This window comes from Xyrauchen texanus, chromosome 2 (assembly GCF_025860055.1).
Source record: "Xyrauchen texanus isolate HMW12.3.18 chromosome 2, RBS_HiC_50CHRs, whole genome shotgun sequence".
NCBI classification, from domain to species: Eukaryota; Metazoa; Chordata; class Actinopteri; order Cypriniformes; family Catostomidae; genus Xyrauchen; species Xyrauchen texanus.
In genome coordinates this window covers 56,142,245-56,167,368 of record NC_068277.1, presented here as the reverse complement: position 1 = coordinate 56,167,368, position 25,124 = coordinate 56,142,245, and the positions used below count along the sequence as shown (strand labels likewise).

At 36.7% G+C, this 25,124-nt stretch overlaps 1 protein-coding gene across 3 annotated transcripts in view; it reads left to right on the top strand.

The window, feature by feature from the left end:
* Positions 1-25,124, top strand: part of LOC127652412 (DENN domain-containing protein 4C-like) — a 109,426-nt gene that overhangs the window by 34,340 nt on the left and 49,962 nt on the right. The window contains exons 3-12 of one of the 3 annotated variants that reach the window (XM_052138549.1): positions 8,906-9,158; positions 11,730-11,799; positions 14,752-14,921; positions 15,026-15,267; positions 16,865-16,931; positions 17,220-17,278; positions 21,472-21,616; positions 22,347-22,522; positions 22,645-22,745; positions 23,021-23,239. In XM_052138549.1, coding sequence (XP_051994509.1) covers positions 8,906-9,158; positions 11,730-11,799; positions 14,752-14,921; positions 15,026-15,267; positions 16,865-16,931; positions 17,220-17,278; positions 21,472-21,616; positions 22,347-22,522; positions 22,645-22,745; positions 23,021-23,239 — 1,502 coding nt within the window. Of the gene's footprint in view, positions 1-8,905; positions 9,159-11,729; positions 11,800-14,751; positions 14,922-15,025; positions 15,268-16,864; positions 16,932-17,219; positions 17,279-21,471; positions 21,617-22,346; positions 22,523-22,644; positions 22,746-23,017; positions 23,240-25,124 lie in introns of those variants that run through there. The other 2 variants (XM_052138538.1, XM_052138558.1) reach the window with 2 other exon arrangements.

Genomic DNA, 25,124 nt, shown 5'->3' with positions numbered 1-25,124 from the left:
AAGTGTTATTTTTTTACGTCAAAATACTTACGCCTGTTTTACACCACACACTGAACCAGGACAGAAACAGTGCATATTTATTTTTGCCATCTATGTTAATAAATTAGTGTATTTACATCAGAAGCACCACATTAGAGCATGGCAGAAGCAGTACATGAGCTGCACTGCTGCTGGAGTTTTGGTGTCTAGTCTGTTTTTGTAGTGTAGCTCATGCTGAAATAAAGTGACACTGCACTGAGCTGATTTATACTTACACATTATAAATAGTTACACCGCAGGGCTATTTAAGTGAAATGCAAAAAGTTAATGAACCATGAAGTGTTATTTTTTTAGATGTCAAAATACTTACGCCTGTTTTACACCACACACTGAACCAGGACAGAAACAGTGCATATTTATTTTTGCCATCTATGTTAATAAATGTGTATTTACATCAGAAGCACCACGTTAGAGCATGGCAGAAGCAGTACATGAGCTGCAATGCTGCGGGAGTTTTGGTGTCTAGTCTGTTTTTGTAGTGTTGCTCATGCTGAATTAAAGTGACACTGCACTGAGCTGATACGAAAAAGTAGATATTGCACAGAATAAGCATGTATTTGTAGTCTAGTGTGTTTTTATTTTAATTACAGCTCACAGGAAAACCAAATCATAATAATAAAGTAAAATCACACATAAACACATTACACTATTTTTATATATATATATATATTATACCATCACTATTTGAAAAAGTAATTTTTGCTCAAATCTAGACAGGCCCCATTTCTAGCAACCATCACTTCAACACCTTATCCTTGAGTAATCATGCTAAATAGCTAATATGGTATTAGAAAATCACTTTCCATTATATCAAACACTGCTTAAAGCTATTTGGTTTGTAAAATGAAGCATAACATTGTCTTTGTTTTTGATTTATAGAACAATAGACTGGCATGTATTAAGGTCAATATTAAGTCAAAAATTGCAAAAAAGAAACAGATTTCTCTAGAAACTCATCGGTCAATCATTGTTTTGAGGAAGGAAGGCTATATAGTACATTGCTTGAAATTGCCAAAAAACTAAAGATTTCATACAAAGGTGTACACTACAGTCTTCAAAGACAAAGGACAACTGGCTCTAACAAGGACAGAAAGAGATGAGGAAGGCCAGATGTACAACTACATTTACATTTATGCATTTGACAGACACTTTTATCCAAAGCGACTTACAGAGCCCTTATTACAGGGACAATCCCCCTGGAGCAACCTGGAGTTAAGTGCCTTGCTCTTATAAGTGCCAGTAATGTGCTTAGACCACTACACCACCACCATTTAACAATTAAACAAGAGGATAAGTACATCAGAGTCTCTAGTTTGAGAAATGGACACCTCACATGTCCTCAGCAGACAGCTTCATTGAATTCTACCTGCTCAACACCAGATTCATGTACAAGAGTAAAGAGAAGACTCAGTAGTGCAGGCCTAATGGGAATAATTGCTTAAAATGTTATGGATCTTTACCCCATTGAGCTTTTGTGGGACCAGCTAGACAGTAAGGTGCGTGAGAAGTGCCTGAAAAGACAGCCACATCTATGGCAATTGCTACAGGAAGTGTGGGGTGAAATGTCACCTGAGTATCTGGATAAACTGACAGCTAGAATGCCAAGGATCTGCAAAGCAGTCATTGCTGGACGTGTAGGATTTTTGTATGAGAACTCTTTGAAGTAGTTAAAAAAAAATTCAAATAGTAATTTTTTACATTATTAATGGAATCACTATACAGTGTGATCAGTTGGATGCCACTTTGGTGAATAAAAGTACCAATTTCCTTCCGACAGCACGTGTAGTCTGTAAATTCAGAACTTCCCTCAGTCTTGTATTGCAAGACACTTGTATTAAAGTGCTCTATTGCCCTCAAATTTGTGATTAAAAAAGGATTATTTAACAAAGGAAAAAACATGGGATGCTGTACCTGGCTGTTGGAAAAGATTGTGAGTTAACATTTTGGAAGTGTGTCCTTTTTGTGAGGGAAAATATTCAACACTTAAACGGTTTGGCTGGTGTTTGAACAAAGAGATATTGCTATTCAGTGGTTGTACATAATTACTTTTTTCTGACTATATTATTAAGTGTGATCGAGCCAAACCGAGTAGTCAAACCATCCTGTTGTGCAAAACAACATTCAGGCTCATCGTCCTCCCCCTCCACTAAATAATGATGTTTAAAAATGAGCAGAGTATGAAGGTAAAATAGTGCCTAAATTATTTGCATGCGCAGAGTAAATTTTTGTAAAAGCGTTAATGAAGTTACAAGCATGATAGAAAAATGTCCATGCTCCGAGTAAGATTTGTGAAATCGTTAAAGGGGTCATGACATGAGAAACCAAATTTGCCTTGATCTTTTGGTATATAAGAGGTCTTTGTATCATTAAAACGTCCTGCAAGTTTAATATTTTAAGACGTCCTCCCCATTCTAAACGAATCATTTATTTAATCAAGCTCAAAATACAGCTCGTTCTGGATTCATGGTTAGAAATGACGTGTCGGTTAGAAGTGACGTAACAGCGTTTGCATATAACCGCCTCCAGCACAAGATAACTACGATTTAAGCGCAAGACAACTACGCTCATTTCAGTATCGCCGTCGCCTCACAAGTGTTCAGTCGATGGACAGCGAGCTCTGACAGAGACTACTTGTGCACAGGAAAATTACGATGCCACACAGATGTGCTGTTCCTGGCTGTGGTCAAACAAAACCTCTGAATAAGCTGCCGAAAGATCCAGACGTCAGGGAAAAATGGATGCAGTTTATTTTTTGCGGACGCTCCAGTCACGGCAGTGTTAACTTAAGCGTTTGTTCTGTACATTTTAAGGATGACTGTTTTGAGAACAAATCTCAATATGATGCTGGCTTTGCCAGAAAACTGTTGCTCAAAGATAAGTCCGTGCCGACTATTCTGGGAACAACGACGACGCAAACTGTAAGTAATCTATTTTAAACTTTAAACTACTTTTTAAAGCGCAATTTCATTCATTATGAATAATCACAGTGTTTTTACTTAGTTTACTTGCATATTGTTCTGGCTGGGGGCGTCAATAATTGATACATAGGCACTGACGTTAGCCAATTATAACAGTGGGCGTTAACACTGAAGTCTTAAATGGAAAACGCCCCCAAAACAGACTGTTTGAATCAGAGGATGAGAAACAGGGTGGGAAAAGGTCATAAATCACTAGATTTTAAAAGTTTTTCTTAAAAAAAATATATTGATACTATAATTGCACCTAAGGGAACATAATAATACAATAAAAAAAACCATGTCATGACCCCTTTAATCAAATTGCAAGTGTAAAAATAAATTGCATGCGCACAGAATGTTTTGTAAAGGTGTAAATCAAGTTGCAAGCATAAGAAAATATTAGCAATACTTTAGTGCTTTGCGTAAGTGTAATTCATGTGTTGTGAATCTGTAATTGCATTTTAACACAAAGCAAATTCACTTTTGCCACTGTTATTTTGCCTAAACTTGGCCAAAAACAATGCAAACCTACAATCAGCAATATGCAAGCAAAGAAAGGGTGTCATGAACAGCAAAATGGATTGACCATGTAGAAACAGAAACACAAAAAAATATTTTCCAGAAATAATCCAATATACACTGTTCAAACACGATTTAATTATATTGACTATTAATTAACATTGGCATTTTGGTGAATAGATGGAATTAGCTGGTATCACAGAACTCATGATAGAAAACTAATTAATAAATAAAGCCATTTAAAACAAAACTCTGTAACTGATAGACAGATAGTTTACTTAAATCGTTTTGTTTTTAGAATGAGTTCAGTGATACTAGCAAGATCCATCCATCCATCCATCCATGCCAATGATAATTGAAAGTAATTGTTGGCTGTCTACATTAAATAATTCTACAAGCTTGCATTAGATTACACCAGCATCATGAAAACAAGATTTTGTGATGATCAGTCTTGTAACACATATCACTGTATAAAATGCAGCAGTTTTTGCAGTAGAAACGCTGCTGGTGTAAAAGCACACGCGTCATTTGCTGTGAAATTGACGTGACTCATTGCTTCGGCCTGCAATGTAAAACAGGCATTACTCTAACCCTAGCTTAATATGCAGACACTATAAGAAATCTGTTGGCTGATTGATTTCCTCAAACTCTCTGTGGCTCAGTTGCAGTCTTTGCTTGGTATCCCTCACAGGACTGTCTGTTTGTTCAACCAATGAGAGTGTTCTGGAAATCTGTTTAAAAAAAATTTGCAATTCAGCTTTGTGTCGCTAGAGGCATGACTTCACATTTAAAAAGAAATTGTCAAAGCATCAATATAAATATACTCTTTGCTCAAAACATTCATATTTACCTTATGCATTTATATATATTTTAACCTAAAATCATTGATGTTGAAATAAAGTTAATGTCCTTATTATTTGTCATGTTATTTTTTTTGTCTGTTAATTGAATTATTTACATGGTATGCCGATTAATGAATCCCATATGCAAAGATTTGGTGTGAAAGCCCTTAAATAACAATAATTCAATATATCATTATTAAATCATTTTAGTTATAAAAATAGTTAGATTTAAATAATTATACAAAAAAAATATTCAGATAATGAAAATGCAATACATTATTGTGATGACGAGTAAAGCATTGATAAGGCAAAAAAATAAAAATAAATTGGCTTTATAATCCAATATATTATTTATTTCCATATTATTGAACATAAGCATATTAATGGCCTACAGTTCACCGCAATCTTCCCAAAGGTGGATTTAGGGTGCTTCTCAAACAAAAGTTAGGCTATGTCCTTCCAAGACCATTTCCTCTGAGGTTGTAGGCTAGACGACTCAGCATTTAGCACTATGAATGAGACTGTCTAGTAAGTCCACATGGATACGTCATAAATGTTTCTGCTTCAGTAGATATGGAGGAAGCCACCAGGTGGGGGTACATCAGTTTGATTTGTTTTCCGATTTTAAAAAAAAATAAATAATCTAATCTGAAATGTGCAAAGGATTGTGGGTGATTGAATGCACTCCATCAAGCTGTGTTTGAGCACGTTCTTATCGTGTGCTGTCTGCTGGTGGGGAGTGTGGTTTATTCTCTGTATAACTGCACATTGCCTATACAGTTGGAGTTTTCACTTATTGCTGCCTGGAGAAAACAGGTGGTTCAAGCTTGAATTTCTCACATGGAAGGAATATTCCTTATTATGGTCCGGGGACATTATTAATTGCGTTCGATTTAAAAAATAAATAATCGCACTGAATTAACATGTTAAACCAACAGCCCTAGTTGTTTGTTAACAGAATAATGTGGAACAATCTTGATTTTATATATTTGGAAAACAAACAAATGTCTATGCTGCATCATGCGCTTAAGCACGTTATTTCTCTAGATTTGCTCATTCACACTCTTAATTGACATTGAGTATTCTGTTTGTCTTCTCTGCTGAAGTGGAACACATGCATTCAAAGTAAATTTGTGGTTTCCATTTATCACCAGCAGACTATGAGTTTGATAGTTCAGCAGTGCAGCTCAAGGCCTTTACTTTTTTAGAATATTAAATATCAAGATGACAATGTAATATAATCATTGGTAAGGCTGTGTGTGTGTGTGTGTGTGTGTGTGTGTGTGTGTGTGGTGTAAAAGGAATTCTATAATTTCATTTGTGCTCTCTGGACTCTCTCTCTTTCGAGATTACATTATTGGGTGTCTGAACATCATGCCACCTACACTACTATTCAGGAGAATGGCACTCATGATACAGTAGTTTTCTGCTGAACATAAAAATGGTTTTATGGCATTTAGTCCATGTGTGTTGGATTTGAAGCCATCTATTTCCTAATGAAACTGTATTAATGTGGATGTGGCCTAAAATTTACAGTGCATTTTCATCAGGAATATTTTTAGTGTGTTTGTAAGGCATTCTGCAAAACGTTTTTATTTGGATGTTAGAACAGTGTTTAGCAGATATTTTTGTTACATTGTTTTAGAACGCTTGTGAATTCTTTTTTTTTTAGATGTTTATCAGATGTCTGTAAACAAATATGACACTTCATATTTGTTTGAAGGTGTTGACAGTTATGTAAGGAATAACTGACGACAGAGGTGGTAAGTGCGAGGGCGCTGTTCGACTGAAATTAAAATACATTTTGGATATTATAAACATAGTTTTCATTCTTATCCAATGTACTTTGCCAATGTCAATGTTTTATTTGGTTATTTTGTGGTGGTAGCCTGTACAGCTACTTGAAATAACTGAAATAATTTGAAGTGATTTAGAACTGTTATGCAGTCCAGACCTGGCACTTCTTCATAGCCGTTGGTTTACTGAAAAATAATTGCACACCTTAGAATGTTTGTCAACCAATCAGAATCAAGTATTCAACAGACCCGTGGTATAAGCACATTCAGTTGAAGTCTTTGTAGCAACCTTACAACAGAATGTTTTCAGAAAATGCTAATTATCCTGTGATTTGTTGCTTGGTTTAAATGATACTTATATCTTAAAAGAGTCTTATCACTCAGATTTAACCTACATCAGTGCTTTAATGGGCACAAGACATTGTTCCTAATCACTTTTGTAAGAAATGATCACTGAACTGCATTCACACTACAGAGAGAAAGTGGCCCGAAAACGAATTGGGCATAATAAGATACTAATAAGTGTCATTAAACACCAATAGTATTAAATAAATTGAATCTTATAACTTCAGATTAAAACCAGTCCTGTTGTTTCGTCCAAGAGGTTGTTCGCCCCAAAATAAAAATTATCTCATTTACTCACCCTCATTCAATCACATATGTGTATGACTTTTTCTTCTGCTGAACATAAACAAAATATTTTTTTAAGAAAATCTCAGCTCTGTAGGTGCATACAAAGCAAGTGAATGGTGGCCAGAACTTTGAAGGTCCAAAAAGCAAATAAAGGCAGATAGAATAATCCATTTGACTACAGTAGTTAAATCCATATCTTCAGAAGCGATATGATAGGTGTGGGTTTGAAAAGGATCAATATTTAAGACCTTTTTTACTATTATGTCACCTTTCTGCCCAGTTGGTGGCAATATGCACAAATAATTGTATTAGCCAAAACAAAAGAAGAAGAATGTGGAAGTGAATGTGGAGAGATATAGTCAAAAGATTATGAATATTGATCCGTTTTCAACCAACAGCAATTATATTGCTTCTGAAGATATGGATTTTACCAGGGAAGTCATACGGATTACTTTTATGATGCCTTTATGTGCTTTTTGGACTTTCACATTTCTGGCCAGCAATTACTTGCATTGTATGAACTTACAGAGCTGAGTATACTTGCATTGTATGAACAAATCTTTGTTTGTGTTCAGCAGAAGAAAGACCGATCTGGTATGGCATGAGGGTGAGTAAATGATAGAATTTACATTTTTGGGTTACCGATCCCTTTAACACTTTCTAAGGGCTTAATGTTTTTGTTTTTTTTGTGGGGGGGCACATCATATCATTTTAGTTTTAAATCATTTTCAAGCTTTCAAAATACATCTTTTCCATCAATAAAAAAATATAGCTGGGTTTTAAATCTATGCTTTTTATAGACTAAAGTTGGAAGGTTTTAGTGTAAACATGAAATAAAGATGGTGGTAAGCTTTTGAAGCATATGGTTGGATTAAGTGAATCATTAAATTGGGTAAAGTGACTGTTATATTACTCTTGTTGCCTCCTAAGCCTGTAAACTTCCATCTATTTACAGTGCACTCCTTCACCTAAAGTCCTTGCTACTTGCATTCTCTCCCATCTGTGATATCTCCTTTTTATTTCTCTTTAATGACCTACTTCATCACATCCTTAATCCACCTTCATCTCTTTTCTCTTTGCACCAACAAGGGTACGACATGGTACGACCATTGGTGTAGTAAGGAAATAAAACCTGAACCCTGTTCTGCTTTCCATGCCGTACCCTGGTCCGATGTGTTTTCACAGATCTTTCCACCTGCAGCCTTCAACAATTGCCTACCCCTTTTAATGGGTCACTCATAAAAATTTTCTGAGGACAATAGAAATACAGGGTTGTGGTGTCACTGATGCACAAGTTTTATTGTTCTCTGTGGGATGTGGCTATTGAGTAAAATGGCAATGTATTGTTCTGCTCTGATAAGAACAGTTGAATCGACTCAGACAAAAGATGGGTGCATGCTAGCCTAGATTCTGGCATGGGCGGTATTGTAATGCTGCCATCAGCACACTACAAGAGTGAAAATGAAGTATGGTAGATGACAGCCTAAGGGAAACAGTAAATGATAATGGGTTCTTTCAGTTTCCTCTGTTTAAATGTGCATTTTTGTAGCTCTCTTCCAAAACCTAGTGGAAGCAGTATTTCAAGGGATTATATACCCATGATTCTGCAGAAAAAAAATCACCAATCAGAGAATGGCAGCATACAAAGTACATCAAAAGAATCACTTCAAATGATGACCGAGTCAGTCTCCCCTGCACTCTCAAAATACTTGTCAAAATATTTGTGAACGTCTGAATATTTTGAAAATGAAATATGAAAATGTATTTGATTATGTCATTCGCAGTGCTTCATGGTATTTTAGCTTATTATTTAATTAAAAAACATTAAGTACACGGTCCTTAAATTTGTTTATTTTGGGATATTGCTTAGAACTCTTATGAAGAATCTTATGAAATCAGTATGGAAAACATTTATGGGAAAATACTATCCGGTTGAGCTCTATTTGAGTGTTGTACAGATTTGCTGCCTAGTAGAGCTTTCCAAATCATCACCTTTGAGGTTCCATCTATGTTAGGATACTGCCCTTGAAAGAAGCTGCCTCCAGTAGGCAGTAGGTTTTGGAAAAGACCCTATGTGTGTGGTTTACATTGCTTATCATTGTTTTGTTATTTGTTGTAGGGTGCTGTATGAGGGTAAAGAGCGTCTCATTCCAGGCTGTGAAGTCGTCCTGGCCACACCATATGGCCGCTGTGCAAACGTCAACAACAGCTCAACCACATCCCAGCGCATATTCATCACGTACCGACGAGCGCCCCCTATCCAGCCGCAGAACTCACTGGCTGTAACTGACATATGCGTCATCATCACAAACAAGGGTGAAACTCCTCCTCACACTTTCTGCAAGGTGGACAAGAACCTCAACTGTGGCATGGTAAATTAAGCATGGATGTCAACGTATTATAGCAAGAAACAAGCCAATGTTCCACACCAGTTATAAATGGGTCATTCTCAAAATATGGTGACAAACATGTCCCTTGACATTTCAGTCATGAAAAAGCTTTCAAATAGTCAAGAAAAACACAATTTAAAAGGCATCATTTATTAAATAATATGAAATGGTTTGATAAATATTGTGTTGTGGTGTTTATGGTGGAGTGTTAACAGTTGTGCTTGAGATGAACAGTTAAATATATTCAGATGCTATGTGCTGGATGTGAGTTATGTGTAAACACAATATAATAAACAGAAGTGTTTTTGTCACGTTTTTCCTTATTACTTCCTGAAACATACATATAACATAGACAATGACATATAGTAACTTACTGCAGACAATCTCGATTCAAACAAGCCCAAACACAACATAATATGAGAAGATTTTAAAGAGTGTCCGTGGAAAGACAATGCAGCAGTCAACAGTCAAGAACAAAAGTTAAGTTGTACTTAACTTAAATAATTTTAAGATGTTTAAAAAAAAAAATTATCCTCAGCTATTATGGGCAAAAACTATTCTGAACCAAACCAAAAGAAAATTGCAATATTTTGTACATTGGAAAGTCAGATTTTTTTTACATAACCCAAATGGATGCAGCTTGATCAATACAGTGTTTCAGCTGTTACTATAAATTGCACGTTAAAGGAACTGTTATATGTAGAGATGCACCAATTGCAATTTTCTTGGCCGATTTCCGATTTTTTGCAAGTGTGACCTGCGATACCAATTTTTTCCGATTTTCTTTAAGAACTATTATTGACCACATATACAAACAAAGTCTACCTTTCTTCAATGCTAAATTTTATTTTCATAATAAAATAAATTATTAAACATTACAATTTCCCCCAAACTGCACTAAGTTACAGGATCTTCTCTCACTTAAACAACTCTCAAAATAAAGTGCTCTGTGACTAGAAAGAGGTAGAAATAACAATTAACTGCAAATGAGTTGCTTTATATAACAGATGTCATTTTCCACTATTTTTATAAATGGACCTTTTTCTCTTTATTACTCGTCTAACAAAACAATTCCAAAGATCTGAAAAACTGAAGTGTCCAATACGCTCAACTTACGTTAGATGTACAAATATCAGTTGTAAAACTGAGCACTGCTTCGGGAACGGCTTGCATACCTGTCAACACTCCCCTTTTTCCGGCAGTCTCCAGTTTTGTTATTTCTCCCAAAAAAACTCCAGTAATTTGTATGGCCCAAACCACGTTATATGAATAATCAAATCAATATATTATTCCAAGGTGGTCCAGTTGCCAGATATTGAATGAAACGCATCCTACTCGACACATCATACACATTACAAATTATTTATGACCCATGTTGATATCTGTGCAGGCAGTAGACGCAGGATGTTAAATCAAGCATCACAGGTAGAGGGGAGGAGAAGACTCAGCTGGTGCTCCGGTGAAAAAAACTAAATATACGTACATTTTAACAACAGCTGGATGGAAGAATTTAATTTCATGTCCCGAAGCCATATCGACAATGCCCACGCCTTTTGCAATGTGTGTCGCACTGATTTTAATATCGGACACGGTGGGAAAAATGACATTAAATCACAACGGCACAATTTGTATGTAGGCCTATTTAGCCTGCCTCTGCCATCCAGCACCCCCCTTCCCCTCTCCCGGATTCGTGTACCCAAATGTTGACAGATAACAGGCTGCGTGTGTTACATGACACGAGATTAAACAACTCGGGCAACGCGACGTCAGAAAGTACCTCATACTACTCTGTATCGAGGAAATTTATCAGGTTTCTGATCCCTCTGTCTTCAACTATGGAGAACAGCTGGTCATCCAGGGTCATGAATTCCATAATTTTCCTCGTAATTGCTTTGGTCTTTTCGCTGCTCATACCAAGGAATGATAGGAGACGCTGCTGACTTGTGACTGGCTCTGAGCTCTGAGCTCTGGCTAGCTTTAGCCGCTTTCACTTTTTAGCTTCTGTTTTAAAATGGGCATTTTCAGCTGGGTGATGGTGTTATAAATGTCTAATTAGGTTTGTTGATCCGAAAGTTATTGTGGTGGTTCCCCCACGGTTTACTTTGGCCTTACAATTATTACACATTTCGAACTTTATGTATGAGTGAAGTTCTTCCACGCCAATGACATGTTTACATGCGGCTGTGACGCTATTGCCTGCGCCGCTGGCAACAAAACGGACCGGCTTGGAATCGGTAAGACGTGAGGCTGACCGGCCGGTTACCGGTCCGGGCCGAGCATGCGGAAAATCGGCTAATTCCGGTCCCTGGCCGGTCGATCGGCGCATCTGTAGTTATATGCAAAACACCTGTATACCTAGCTGCTGTGTACTGTATATCATCATAAATATATATGTATTGTCTGATCAAATGTGTTTGAGAAATCCTTATTTTTGCCATTTGGTCATGCTAGTTGCACAGAAATTACACACTTAGCATTTATTATACTTTTTTATTCATGGTGATTTTTTTTTTATTATTTATTTATTTTTTTTACTTTCTTTTCTATGCCCAGTGGGGATCGAATGTCTTTTTGTGCTACAAAAAGTCAGTGTCTGCCTCCAACTCCATCGCCTATAAGGCTGGTAAGTCCCCATTTCTGCATCATTCTCTCATTTGTCCCTTTCTTCTTCTATCAGTCTATAACTGATTCCACAAACTAAGCTTTCCTGCTGCCTTGATGTTATAATTTTGAATTTGGCCTTCCTGCCTCTGAATACAGCCTTCAAATGCAGCATTTCTAAACTTTGGGGTGCTTTCCATGAGTCTATCCTCCATCATTTTGGATTTTATTCACTCCTTTAATCTCAAGTGATTGATTTTGAGTGTCAGAAGCTTTCTGTGTGCTGTAGATAAAAGAGAAACTTCGAAATGTCAGCCCTGCTATTTCACAGTAAACAACACCTTACCTCTGCTGATTAGGGATGTGCAAAACTACATATTTTAATAATTGACTAGTCCGTGGGTTGCCTAGTTGACTAATTGGTCTAAAAGGGGGGGGGGGGCAGTTTCTGCCATGGATTTAATCGAAGCGCAAACATGACATTTAGAGCAGAATTCTGAGTTATTTAGTGGAGTGCCTGTGTAACTGAGCTTCAAATGCGCTTGCTTCTCATCTTTGTCACTGCATGTTGATATCAGACACACTGAAGAAGATCCGGAGAGTCTTTTCCATGTGAATACGCATTTAATCCACTGGCAGGCAGCAAAGTTATTAAATCTTGTTTTAGCTCAGTGGTTGATTGACGGGTAGAATTTTCACCCTGGACTCGCACTTAGGGAGTAAAAACATCATGCATCCTATCATGTATACACAATTTTAATGGATGCCACATGCCCCTGAATGTAGAACTAGAACTTATGTAATGAATACAAGTATGACGGAATAAAATAGCCCATGACAGAAATTTTACAATTCAGTCCATCAGTCCCATTTTTTTCTAGCATAAACTCTGGGTATGGAAAATTATTTGTTTGAAGAGCAGAGAACAGCATGGCCTTTCTGTAAAATCCTTCTCATTGATGTAGTCATAAAGGATATGTAAAAAGAGCAGTTGTATTGCCAATTTCCTTCAAATGTAGAAAACTTCATGAACACTAAGCTTTCATTAGATTGTTGCGCATTGTAACGCTTTATCCTGATTGGTCAACTACAAGAAGATCGCTAAATCGGATCGTTCAACCTCAGAACACCTCAATTCAAGCTGACAGTGCACGTTTTAAAATGATCAGGAGGTAGTAAACTGCTCATTAGCCACTCTGCTCCTCTCTTAATATCTCTCAAACAATGCAAGCTGAAACCACATGAGCACCAACGATTTCCACATGATTTCTCCTGACAGGAAAAAAATGGTTGGGTGCTTGCATCATGTACTAAACCTACAAATTGATGCTTATTGATTTTCAACTCTTAACATCGCTCACATTGAAATGCAGAATAGGCCTCAACATCTTCACCCGATACATGAAACTATAGGCTCTAATTTCATATCTGCATCAGGCATAGCGCTAGGCTCTATGACTGCGCTTACAACTGGCTCTATGACTGAGCGCCTAATTTTCTATTTTTTAAAGAAATAAGTAATTGCTCTGAGAACCATGTCTATTTTCGGCGCAAAGTCGAAAAACTCAGTCCATCAACTTTTCCATAGTCTAATATACAGTATGTCTATGTAAATGTTTGATTGGTCACTGTTCATTTCCTGTGGTGCAGAGATGCTGCATCTGTTTTTAGTTTTTTTTTATTTGTAATGCCCAATTCCCAATGTGATCAAAGTCCTCATGGTGGTGTAGTGTCTCGCCTCAATCCGGGTGGCAGAGGACGGATCTCAGTTGCCTCTGCGTCCGAGACTGTCAATCTGTGCATCTTATCACATGGCTTGTAGCTTCTGTGGAGGCTTCACGCTATTCTCCGTGGCATCCACGGACAACTTGCCACACGTCCCACAGAGAGCGAGAACCACACATTATAGAGACCACGAGGAGGTTATCCCATGTGACTCTAACCTCCCTAGCAACCGGGGCAATTTGGTTTCTTAGGAGACCTGACTGGAGTCACTCAGCACGCCCTGGATTCGAACTCGTGACTCCAGAGGTGGTAGTCAATATTCGCTGAGCTTCCCAGGCCCCTGGAGATGCTGCATCTTGATAATTTTCTGTATCTTTATTCTCGCCTTTCTTCATGTTTGCTGAAAACTGAAGTTTCAGTGAGCATTTTAATCTTAAATTTTACTAATCAGAAATAAGTCATCATTTTATTTCAGTCTATATCCTTGTATTACCAGTTGTAGAAACATAAACATCGCTACATTAAATATTACCCTTCTCTATTCAGTAGTTATCACATCCTGTTTCATCTCGTTGTTCAGGGCACTCAGCTGAAAGAATATAAATCGGTACCTATGCATGCAGCCCATTTGCACTAGCTACCAACGTCTGACTTCATTTATCACTAGCGCTTTGTGCGTGCGATTTTGCCATACCATTTACGCCTAGACTTGGCATGAAAATACAAAAACTTCCAGGCCATGTCCACTGAATTTGCATGTATGACTTATCACATAAGACTGAGCTCAGGGCATAGTGGTTTTAAAATAGAGCCTCCTTGAATAATGTCAGGTCTGTCATGATTTCAGCATGTCATTGTGTTTATGTCTGTGTGGTTTATTTTGCAAGCCATGGTTATTCATGGCTGTGTTTGTCATGATATTTCACATTTATTTATCATAGTTTACTTTCTGGGAGCTAGTTTCTTTATCTCCACATTGCATCACTTCCTATCACATGACATTTTGTTAATCACTGAGAGGCAAAACTTCCTGTCTCATCACTTTCAGTTTGAATATCTACATACCAGGACAATAAATACTGATACCATTTTAAAAAACTTAACTATAATGTAAGATTATGTGGCCTGACGGCCCTATCCAGAATGACCCCAAAAATATTCGGACACTGAAGCCACAATTATAAATGTATGAAATTCATAGTGTTCTGACACCTACACTTCAATTTACTTCAATACTTATCCTTTTAAGGTCTGATCTTTCGATATCCAGAGGAAGACTACGAGTTATTTCCCCTGTCAGAGTCTGTTCCCCTGTTCTGCCTGCCTATGGGGGCCAAGATCGAGTGCTGGGCCCCTAACACGCGCTACCCTTTACCCGTCTTCTCCACATTTGTCTTGACCAACTCCAATGGAGAAAAGGTACAGTAAAATCCCATTAGATTTCTGTGTGATCAGTTTGATTTAATTGGCATTAAACTGCTAAAATTCAACTGCTGTTTTTTTTCGTTCCTCTTTTCTTTCAGGTGTATGGAGCTGGGATACAGTTCTATGAGCCGTATCCTGTGGAGGTCCTCAATGAGAAACTTAAGATCCAACTCGGTCTGCTCTCTCCTGTGGACAAGATGGTCGTACCCAACCGCACTGTGAACACCAACAAGTGCATCTGCTTGCTGTCTCGTTGGCCTTTCTTTGAGTCGTTTAGGAAGTTCCTCATGTTCCTGTACAAGCTGTCTGCCAATGGAGTCAACCCACTGCCCATTGAGAAGTACGAACACATTCTTATTTCAACTTTTTTGCAGAACTATTGCCAGACATTATATATATTTATAAAAGGGGCAATAATTGCCAGCTGAAATTGGTTTTCAGGGACATATTGTACCTTTTTTTTCTTATAAATGTATATAAAAAAACATTTCATTTATGACAAGTTGAATCAATAAATAACTTAATATTAGCTAAGCATTCAACAATACTTGCCTCTGCAGGTATATGCAGGTCCATACAGTGTCTGTAGACCACTAAACTTTAGATAGGCCTTGAAGAGAATATTATGAACAGAGGAATTTACAACATGGGCATTTTTTTACCCCCGCATTTCCAACAATTTTTGGCAGATTTTTGCCTCAAGCCTTGATTAATATCTGATACTGTGCAGAACACTTTTGTGCATGAATATTACTGAATATTACAGTACGAAAAGTGCTGCATTACAAAGTTTCAGTTGCATCAGAAAAATACTATCCAAGACAGAGATTAGAATGCAACTAGATTTTTTTTAAATGACTATTATTTTATATGAGTGTATGGTCACGTGCTCATATAGAGGGCGTCTGCTTCATGGATGGAGTTGGGTAGGTCATTCCACTAACGAGGTACAGTGAAGCCAAATGTCCAGGAAAGTGATTTTGGCTTTGTGTTGGTATGACAAGGCACCACTGGGAACGTAGGAACGTAGCTTTCCAGGAATGGTTTTAGGTAAGCTGGAGGAGTCCCAGTGACTGTTCTGTATGCCATCATCAGAGCTTTGAACTTGATATGTGCAGTAATGGGCAGCCAGTGCAGAAAGACCAAGAGCATTACAGTAATCGAGTCTAGATATGACAAGCAACTGAACAAAGAGTTGTGTGGCATCAGTTGGTTGTCAATGGTTACCCCTAGATTTCTGAACATTTTGGTTTTGGCTGGAAAGACGAGGAGCTCCGTTTTTGCTAGGTTGAATTTGTGTGGTGTTCCTTCATCCAGGCTGAAATGTCTGCTAAACAGGCTGAGATTCGAGGAGCCACCGTGGGGTCGTTGGTCTGGAAAGACAAGTAGAACTATGTGTCATTGTCATAGCAGTGGTTAGAGAACCCATGTGCTTGACTGATGGGTCCCAATGATGTTGTGTATATATAGAAGAGAAGTGCTCCAAGCACTGAGCCTTGAGGCACCCAAGAAAGTAGTGATGTGTAACAGATGAGTGACAGATTTTTAATGCTTTGAATAGATTATGTTACCTACTTTTTGGACATCCCTTGCGTCTGGAATGTGTACACTATGATGCCTTAAAATGTTACCTATGTAGGTTTGTTTTAAAATAGACCATGTATGTCAAACATGAAAGTAGTTTTAAGTAAAAACATTACAGCTTGGTGGTATACATGGTAGCTATCAGGTCAGATGGGTATGAATAACAAGTTTAACCTAAGACATTGCTGTTGTTGTTGGGGAACTTTACAGCTGGGAATTTCAGTATGTCAGCTTTAGTATGAATCACCCAGCCTTGTTTTCAATAAAAAGGTCAGTTTGTTATTTTGTTACCATTTGAAAGGGATATCAAGATATGGGTCAAGTAAATATGACTGTTCTCTCTTTTTCTGTAGACACATATCCCACTTCATGCACAATGTCTCCTTCCCTTCACCTCAGAGACCCAGAATACTGGTGCAGGTACTTATCACAATCTTTCCTTTTTGACATACTGAGGCTCATTTTTCTAATTTATTTGATTATTATTTATGGACCTTAAATTTGTATCCATAAATATTCTGTAACCATTTTTTTTATTTATAATTTTTTTATAAAAATATTTATGACTTTTGACTCTTTGCCTGAGTGTAATCTGTGTGTGTGTGTGTGTGTGTGTGTGTGTGTGGTTTAGCAATGCAAGAATAAATGTGTATAAAAATATAAATATATATATATATATATATATTTCTCTCTTTTTCTTCCTGTAAGTTGTCGGCACATGACACCTTAATCCTGTCCCAACCTGTTTGTACACCTTTACCACTAAGGTAAATAATTTTGTGTGTGTGCGCTTGTGCGAGCATGTGTGCGTAAGATAGAGACTGGTATCAGAGACTGTTTAGCAGAGCAACGGCAACTTCTATTAAAATGAAAGGGAGAAATTGGAATGGTCAGCGGATGTACAATAGGAAGTCCCGTATTACAGGTAAAAGAGCCAATCAACATTTAGATACAGACATCGGCAAAAACAAGCATGCGAATTAGTGATACAAGCTGGGAAATTGCATTTTGTTTGTGTGTGACTTGAGGTAAATAAGCACAATTTATTATTACATTGTTTGTCAGATTTTTATTTGAAATACATTCTCGTAATCTTGACCAACTTGGAGCTGCACTTGTATTCCACTTGTTTAAATAGAAGAATAGCTGCCCGAGAGCGTTCCAAAGATGACTGCAGAGTGGACTGACTTGCTAAAAATACTTTGTTGGTAGACATCGAGTTGTTGAATCTTTTTTCGAAAACAGCACACTTTTCAAACAAGCAAAACATTTTATGAAAAGCACTTTGTTGTTAAGTATTAAAAGATAAAACAATAGATATACTATTAAAAATTCAGAGAAAATGTATTTGCATGCTTTTGTGTTAGAGTTCTGTTTTGTTTAATTCTGGAAAAGTCCTGGTTTGAGACATTGTTATTCTCGTCAAAGAAATCACTGACAAAAATGTTCGTCGACAGATTTTTTAATGCCGAGCACCGAGGTGCACGGACCCTATTGTATCTGCTCCATTTTTTCCCAAAATGAATCACATTGTTGAGGGCCTAAACATACTCCAACTCATGAAACTTTGCACTGCCTGGAAATAACACATTGTCTTGTTTAAATATCTGCTGTGATATAAGATTCTGTCAGGCTATATTTCAGTATCATTATTCTGATATTCATTATTATTTCCATATCTTTGATAACATTTGTTGTGAAATATAAAGCCTTTACCTCCTTAACTCTCTTGTCCTCTCAAAACATACAAACACATGACCTGCAGAATGAAATACATTATAACATAAAAAGTGCTAAAAAGGGCTACAAACATTGAATCGAATTCCGTTCCCCTGGCACAGCAGTTTTAAGGTCCAATGCGCACCAGGGTGCGAGGGCCCGTTCATCGACGAGAAAACATTGTACTGCAAGATGTTAACAGTGCAAGATATAAACAGAAGACAAAACATCTAGAGAAACATTGGTTTATAGAAGAAAATATTAGATAGTGTTCATCTAATCCAATAATCCAGTATGTTGGAGATTTCCCCAGTTAAATTGAGCGAGTTGAATGTACTGAACCCAGCAAAATGAACCTCTTTATGAACGACTTAATCACCTCACTTAAATGCATTATTTTTTTACATGATTAATCACTATATCCACAACATATACACTGGCGGCCAAAAGTTGGAATAATGTACAGATTTTGCTGTTTCGGAAGGAAATTGGTACTTTAATTCACCAAAGTGGCATTCAACTAATCACAAAGTATAGTCAGGACATTACTGATGTAAAAAAAAACAGCACCATCACTATTTCAAAAAAGTCATTTTTGATCAAATCTAGACAGGCCCCATTTCCAGTAGCCATCATTCCAACACCTTATCTTAAAGTAATCATGCTAAATTGCTAATTTGGTACTAGAAATTTACTTTCCATTATATGAAACACAGTTGAAAGCTATTTGGTTTGTTAAATGAAGCTTAAATGAAGTCTTTGTGTTTGGTTTTGAGTTACCTCCGTATACAATAGACTGGCTGGTCTTAAGGTCAATATTAGGTCAAAAATGGCAAAAAAGTAACAGCTTTCACTAGAAACTCGTTGGAGGAATGAAGGCTATACAATGCTTGAAATTGTCAAATAAACTGAAGATTTCATACAAAGGTGTACACTACAGTCTTCAAAGACAAAGGACAACTGGCTCTAACAAGGACAGAAAGAGATGTGGAAGGCCAGATGTACAACCAAACAAGAGGATAAATACATCAGAGTCTCTAGTTTGAGAAATAGACACCTCACATGTCCTCAGTTGACAGCTTCATTGAATTCTACCTGCTCAACACCAGTTTCATGTACAACAGTAAAGAGAAGACTCGGGGGTGCAGGCCTTATGGGAAAAATTGCAAATAAAATGCAACTTGAAACAGAAAAACAAAAAGAAAAGGTTAGAGTGGGCAAAGAATCACAGACATTGGACAACAGATAATTGGAAAAGAGTGTTATGGATCTTAACCCCACTGAGCTTTTGTAGGATCAGCTAGACTGTAAGGTGCGTGAGAAGACAGCCACATCTATGGCAAGTGCTACAGGAAGTGTGGGGTGAAATGTCACCTGAGTATCTGGACAAACCGACAGCTAGAATGCCAAGGATCTGCAAAGCTGTCATTGCTGCAAGTGGAGGAATTTTTTTATGAGAACTCTTTGAATTAGTTTAAGAAGTTCTGAAAATTGTTTTCAAATTGTAATAGTAATTTTAAACGTTATTAATGTCCTAACTATATTGTATATGACTGACACATTGTGATCAGTTGAATGCCACTTCAGTGAATAAAAGTACCAATTTCTTTCCATAAGAGCAAAATCTGTACATTATTCCAAACTTTTGGCCGCCAGTGTATGTCATATTACAAGTTGCATCTGCACAGACAATGAAGCTAGTGAACAGGTGAACTTGTACTATGATATCTTAAAATGCGTAACATGTTGCAATGGAATATTCTAAACTGGCTAAACACTGAAAATGTATAAAAGTCTTTAAAGCATGATGAATTACAAGTTTAACTTCTATAGAGTAGCTAATACTTCATTATATTCATTATTTACTATTATTTCAAGGACAGTTGTACAGTATTATGTACAGTACGTAGCCTATCTTTTACGTTTTATACATGTTAAAATAAAATACAAATGTTTATACATTTCTCTAAATGTTGGAATATTAGAATATCTGTTACATTCGGACACATTTTTGTAGTTTTGCACATTCTAAACAAATATGATTTTCATTGACTAAAATGATATGCCATTTACATTTAGTTTAATTAATGAATATGACATGAAAAAATATTGACTCATTTTAAAGAAAGACTAAAAACTGATTTTAATACTGTTTTGAGATGAGGCATTAATTGTGGGCAATTTTTCTAACATCCTTTTCCAAAGGAAATGCTTGCATCTCAAAAGACAAGCATCTTTGGATTTATTTCTGCCCTATTCAATGTAAAAAATAAATAAAATATTTGCCTTGCTTAATGCACAACACATTCAGTCTTACAAACTAAGAGCTTTTAAATGAACATTAAAGTGTTCAAAGTATGCTTTGCCTAAGCAGCATTGCAAAAAGAGTGAGTTTCACTCTATAGTTATAGGTTTGAGATGTTTCAGTACAACTTAAACTCTATTGCCAGTATCTGTGACATGCTGTCTGTTACCTCAAACAATAATTTTGACTTGCCCTTCAGTTTGTAAAATCAAACAAAAATGTTGTTTACAATAATGCACTGGCGAAAGGTATTGCACCATTATAAATGGTAAAAAAAACTTTTTTGAAAGTATAGCGACAAGACTTTACATAATACGTGTTAACATGAGACATGTTTGATAAAATTGCTACTAAACTTGTCTGTGCCAATATATCTTTCAACTCCTGTCATGACCATGTAATACCAAAGATGGACATTAGGTTACTATACACAAAGTTTTGTTTATATGGAGCAAATTCTCTTCACAAAATTAGTAGCGCATAACCAAGCATTCTATACAATCTTTAACATAAGTGATACTTTAGACAATTTAACAGCTTTAAACACATATTTTTGTACATAAGAATTCATATAACTGCTTAGACAAAATTACGAACTTCACATTTCTGCTTTTAAATCCTCTGGAACTCCTTTTCCCATAGGCTGTTCAAGTTTCGTCTCATTACAGTTTGCACAATTTTTCCATGCTATCAGAAACTTTTTTGGGTTTTTGGTTCCTATTATTGTAGAATGTTCTCCTTTCAGAGGAATTGCAATCTAGACCTATTAAGTAATGGGCAATTTTGTGATGTGTTTTTACAGATATGCAGGTCTAACTTGCCAGCAAGTGCCGGTTTTTGGAAATGTTATACTTGCCAGTAAAACAGGTTCTGTAATATCAGTATATGACATTGTGCTGACTTCCATGCTCTCTCTTTCTCTTCTCCTCTCTCCAGTGGAGCAGACTACAGCACCCTGCTTATGAATCTGGGCCCAGAAAACTGTGCCACACTGCTACACTTTGTCCTGCTGGAGAGCAAGATCCTGCTGCACTCCCTCAGACCAGCCGTGCTGACTGGAGTGGCTGAGGCCGTTGTGGCGGTGAGTATTTGTGTATATGAGGATGATAGACCTTGGCTCTGGTCTAAAACATGATGTCTGTTCCAAAAGGTAGGCAGCATGATTGTGCTGCCCTCTTATGCTTTAGATGCTTTATTTTGACCTAATTTTAAGGCCTCACTGCATGTATCATTCACAGAGAAGCCAATTTCAGAACAATGAGCTCATTCAAGGTGGCGGATGAACTGAGAGAAATGTTGATTATGAATATAATACATTTATTACAGAATAGTATAAAATATTATCAAATTATCAAATCAAATTTTAAAGTTTTTTTTCACACTATTTTTGTGTATTTCTGTGCATTTTTATACATACTAGAGGCCTATTCATCTTTTTGAGATGCTTTCAGAGGGTGTGCTACAAACAATCATTATCCATCATTTCGATGGAATGGGAAGATTAATGAACAAAAATCATGGACGACTGATAAGCGAGTTCGGAGGAACAGCAAAGTTCTTCTAATTTTTTCATCAAGAAAACATTCAATTTGAAAAGTCAAAAGATTAAATAATTGCATCTATAACAAACTTCACTCTTATTGTTAAATAAACTGTTTTGTATGATTTACTCTCTCTGTTATGGACACATTCTGAAAGCACTTTTTAGCTGATTAAAAATAGTCGAAGGAATCACTGAAATTTTTAAATGAAGATATAAAACATGAGACATCATTATTATGTCCACTTTATTCCTCTCTCTCTGTTTCTAGATGATTTTTCCATTCCAGTGGCAGTGTCCGTATATCCCTCTGTGTCCTCTGTCTTTGGCGGGAGTCTTGAATGCACCATGTCCCTTCATCGTGGGTGTGGACTCGAGATACTTTGACCTCTACGATCCCCCACCAGATGTAGTCTGTGTGGACCTGGACACCAACACTATATATTTGTGAGCAGCCTGAAAACTACAAGTCAGAATATTTAGGCAATTACAGCCATCTGCTTTGATTTACACACACTGAATAATTGCGACCACTTGCTTTTCCATATTTGCATTATTTTTGTTTTTAGGTCTGATGAAAAAAGACACAGTAACTGGAAGAACCTCCCAAAGAAGCCCTGCAAGAGTCTAATCAACTCCCTGGGAAACCTGCACCACCAACTTGCCACTGGTAATTAGAGCTTAAGTTCTAGTTTTCATGTATGGGTGTATTTCACAAAAATATATCGGGCTATATGTCACCCAGAATTCATTTATTTATTTATTCATTACAGTAATGGTGTCACAATGCAAATCTTTAAAGGCTTTATTTTCTTTATGCAAACTATAATTTTTTATAAAAAAAATTTAATTTGGACTTTGGGTTGAAATATGACACAAAATACTGTTTTCAAAGATGTTCTGAGTGCATGAGACTTGTATGCATACGCACTTGTTTCCAAGCAGTTCGGCGGGCAGCACTTGAAGGCTCGGCAGTTGAGATGACCCCAATCGAGGCGGACTTCACGTGGCATAAAAAGAAGACCGAGCTAGAGATGGAGATCCAGGAGGCGTTCCTGCGCTTCATGGCCTCCATACTGAAGGGCTACAGAAGCTACCTCAAACCCATCACACAGGCACCTTCCGAGAAGGCTACTGCTGCTGACTCACTCTATGACCTCCAAGGTAACTCCTCTAATGTAGAGATATAGAATATAGAGAGATATTGCAAAGATAGTGGCCCTGTACTAAATGGTGCACTTAATGTAGACTTGTGGTTTCGTGGCCTTTGTTTTTATGAGTCATGTGTGCTCACAAGTGCTCACTTATTGCCCTCAGTATTTACCAATCTGGTTGTCCTTAAATTTAAACATTGTCACATTTGCAACAGATGGGCTTCATTGGTTGAGCCATTGTTGCCATGTTGGTTTGGTAGGATGCTCGAACACAGAGCAATGCATTGATAGCGCAACAGAGCCACAGTGTATGATATTAAAAACCCCTTAAACTCTATGGACCTGCCAGAAGGTCCATAGGTGGGTGTTACATCACAAAATAAGTTAATACTTAAAAAGTCCCTGAATACATAAATCAGTGAATACATGTGGTATAATTTAAAAGCTTAGATCTGAACTTTTCAGAATAGTTTTTAACTTTACATAAAATAACAAAATAAGAGCTGAAAAAAGCTGATTGCAAATAAGTGCCCTGTAGAGGTAAAATGGTAGAAATATTAATGTGAATATAAAATTATTTCACTTAGTACTTAAAATAACAAATCATATATCAAATGAAAGATTTCATTCTCAGAAATGTGACTATACCATTTATTGTGTTGCCTAAATACCACAGTTCAAAGGATTTTTATTTTTAAATCACAATGTGAATTTCTGTAAGACATCAAATACAAACATCTTTCTTATGGGCTGATCAATGCTGCTGTAAACCCCAAGTAACCAAACTTTGTATCTGCTTTTAGCAATTTTTTACTTGTATGAGCTTGCTTGGTTGAATAACCCAATGTTATATTTTAGATGTCCAGAAGAAAATATGCAGTCCAGCAGGAAAAGAATGCTTAAAAGATCATTATCATGATTTGTTATCATGAAAAATATGTTATCATGATAACAAATATTAAATCATCCCAAAGAGGAGAATCTCAGGTTTTTAATGATGCTAAGTTTGAGCTTCGAGTCCACTCAGTGGCCAAGATATTTAATGAAACAATAGGGGTTGTGCATGAACTGACGATTAGACTGAATGTCTATGGACAAGCACATAGTGAGGGCTAAAATGCATTGGAGAGCAACCTACATTTCAGATCTGCATTTTATGATGGAAGGTGAAAGAGGAAACATAATGTTTCCTATGACTTTCTGCCATCTTGTTGTTTAAAATACAACTTTTTAAAAGGAGATTTAAATTAGAATTAAATGCTTACAAAATTAGAACCAATTTTTTTTTTCTTTTCATCATAAGATTGTAAATATATACAATATTTTTTATGAATAAGTGGAGTCTTTTATTATTATTTGGGGAGTGTTCTGTAAAAATGTGACATTTTAGCATGTAGTCTACAGTTGAAGTCAGAATTTTACATACACTTTGGTTCAAGTCATTAAAACACATTTTTAACCACTCCACAGATTACATATCAGCAAACTATAGTTTTGGCAACTCGTTTAGGACATCAACTTTTTTTACAACAATTGTTTACAGACAAACTGTTTCACTTTTAATTGACCCAAGGAAAGTTGTGGCAAAGTGGCTTAAGGACAAAGTCAAGGTATAGGAGTGGCTGTCATAAAGCTCTGACCTCAATTTGTGGGCAGAACTGAAAAAGTGTGTGCGAGCAAGGAGGCCTAAAAACCTGACTCAGTTCTGTCTGGAGGAGTGGGCCAAAATTGTGAGAAGATTGTGGAAGGCTACCCAAAAAGTTTGACCCAAGATAAGCAATTTAAATGCAATGCTACCAAATACTAACAAAGTGTATGTAAACTTCTGACACACTGGGAATGTGATGAAAGAAATAAAAGCTGAAATTAATAATTATCTCTTCTATTATTCTGAC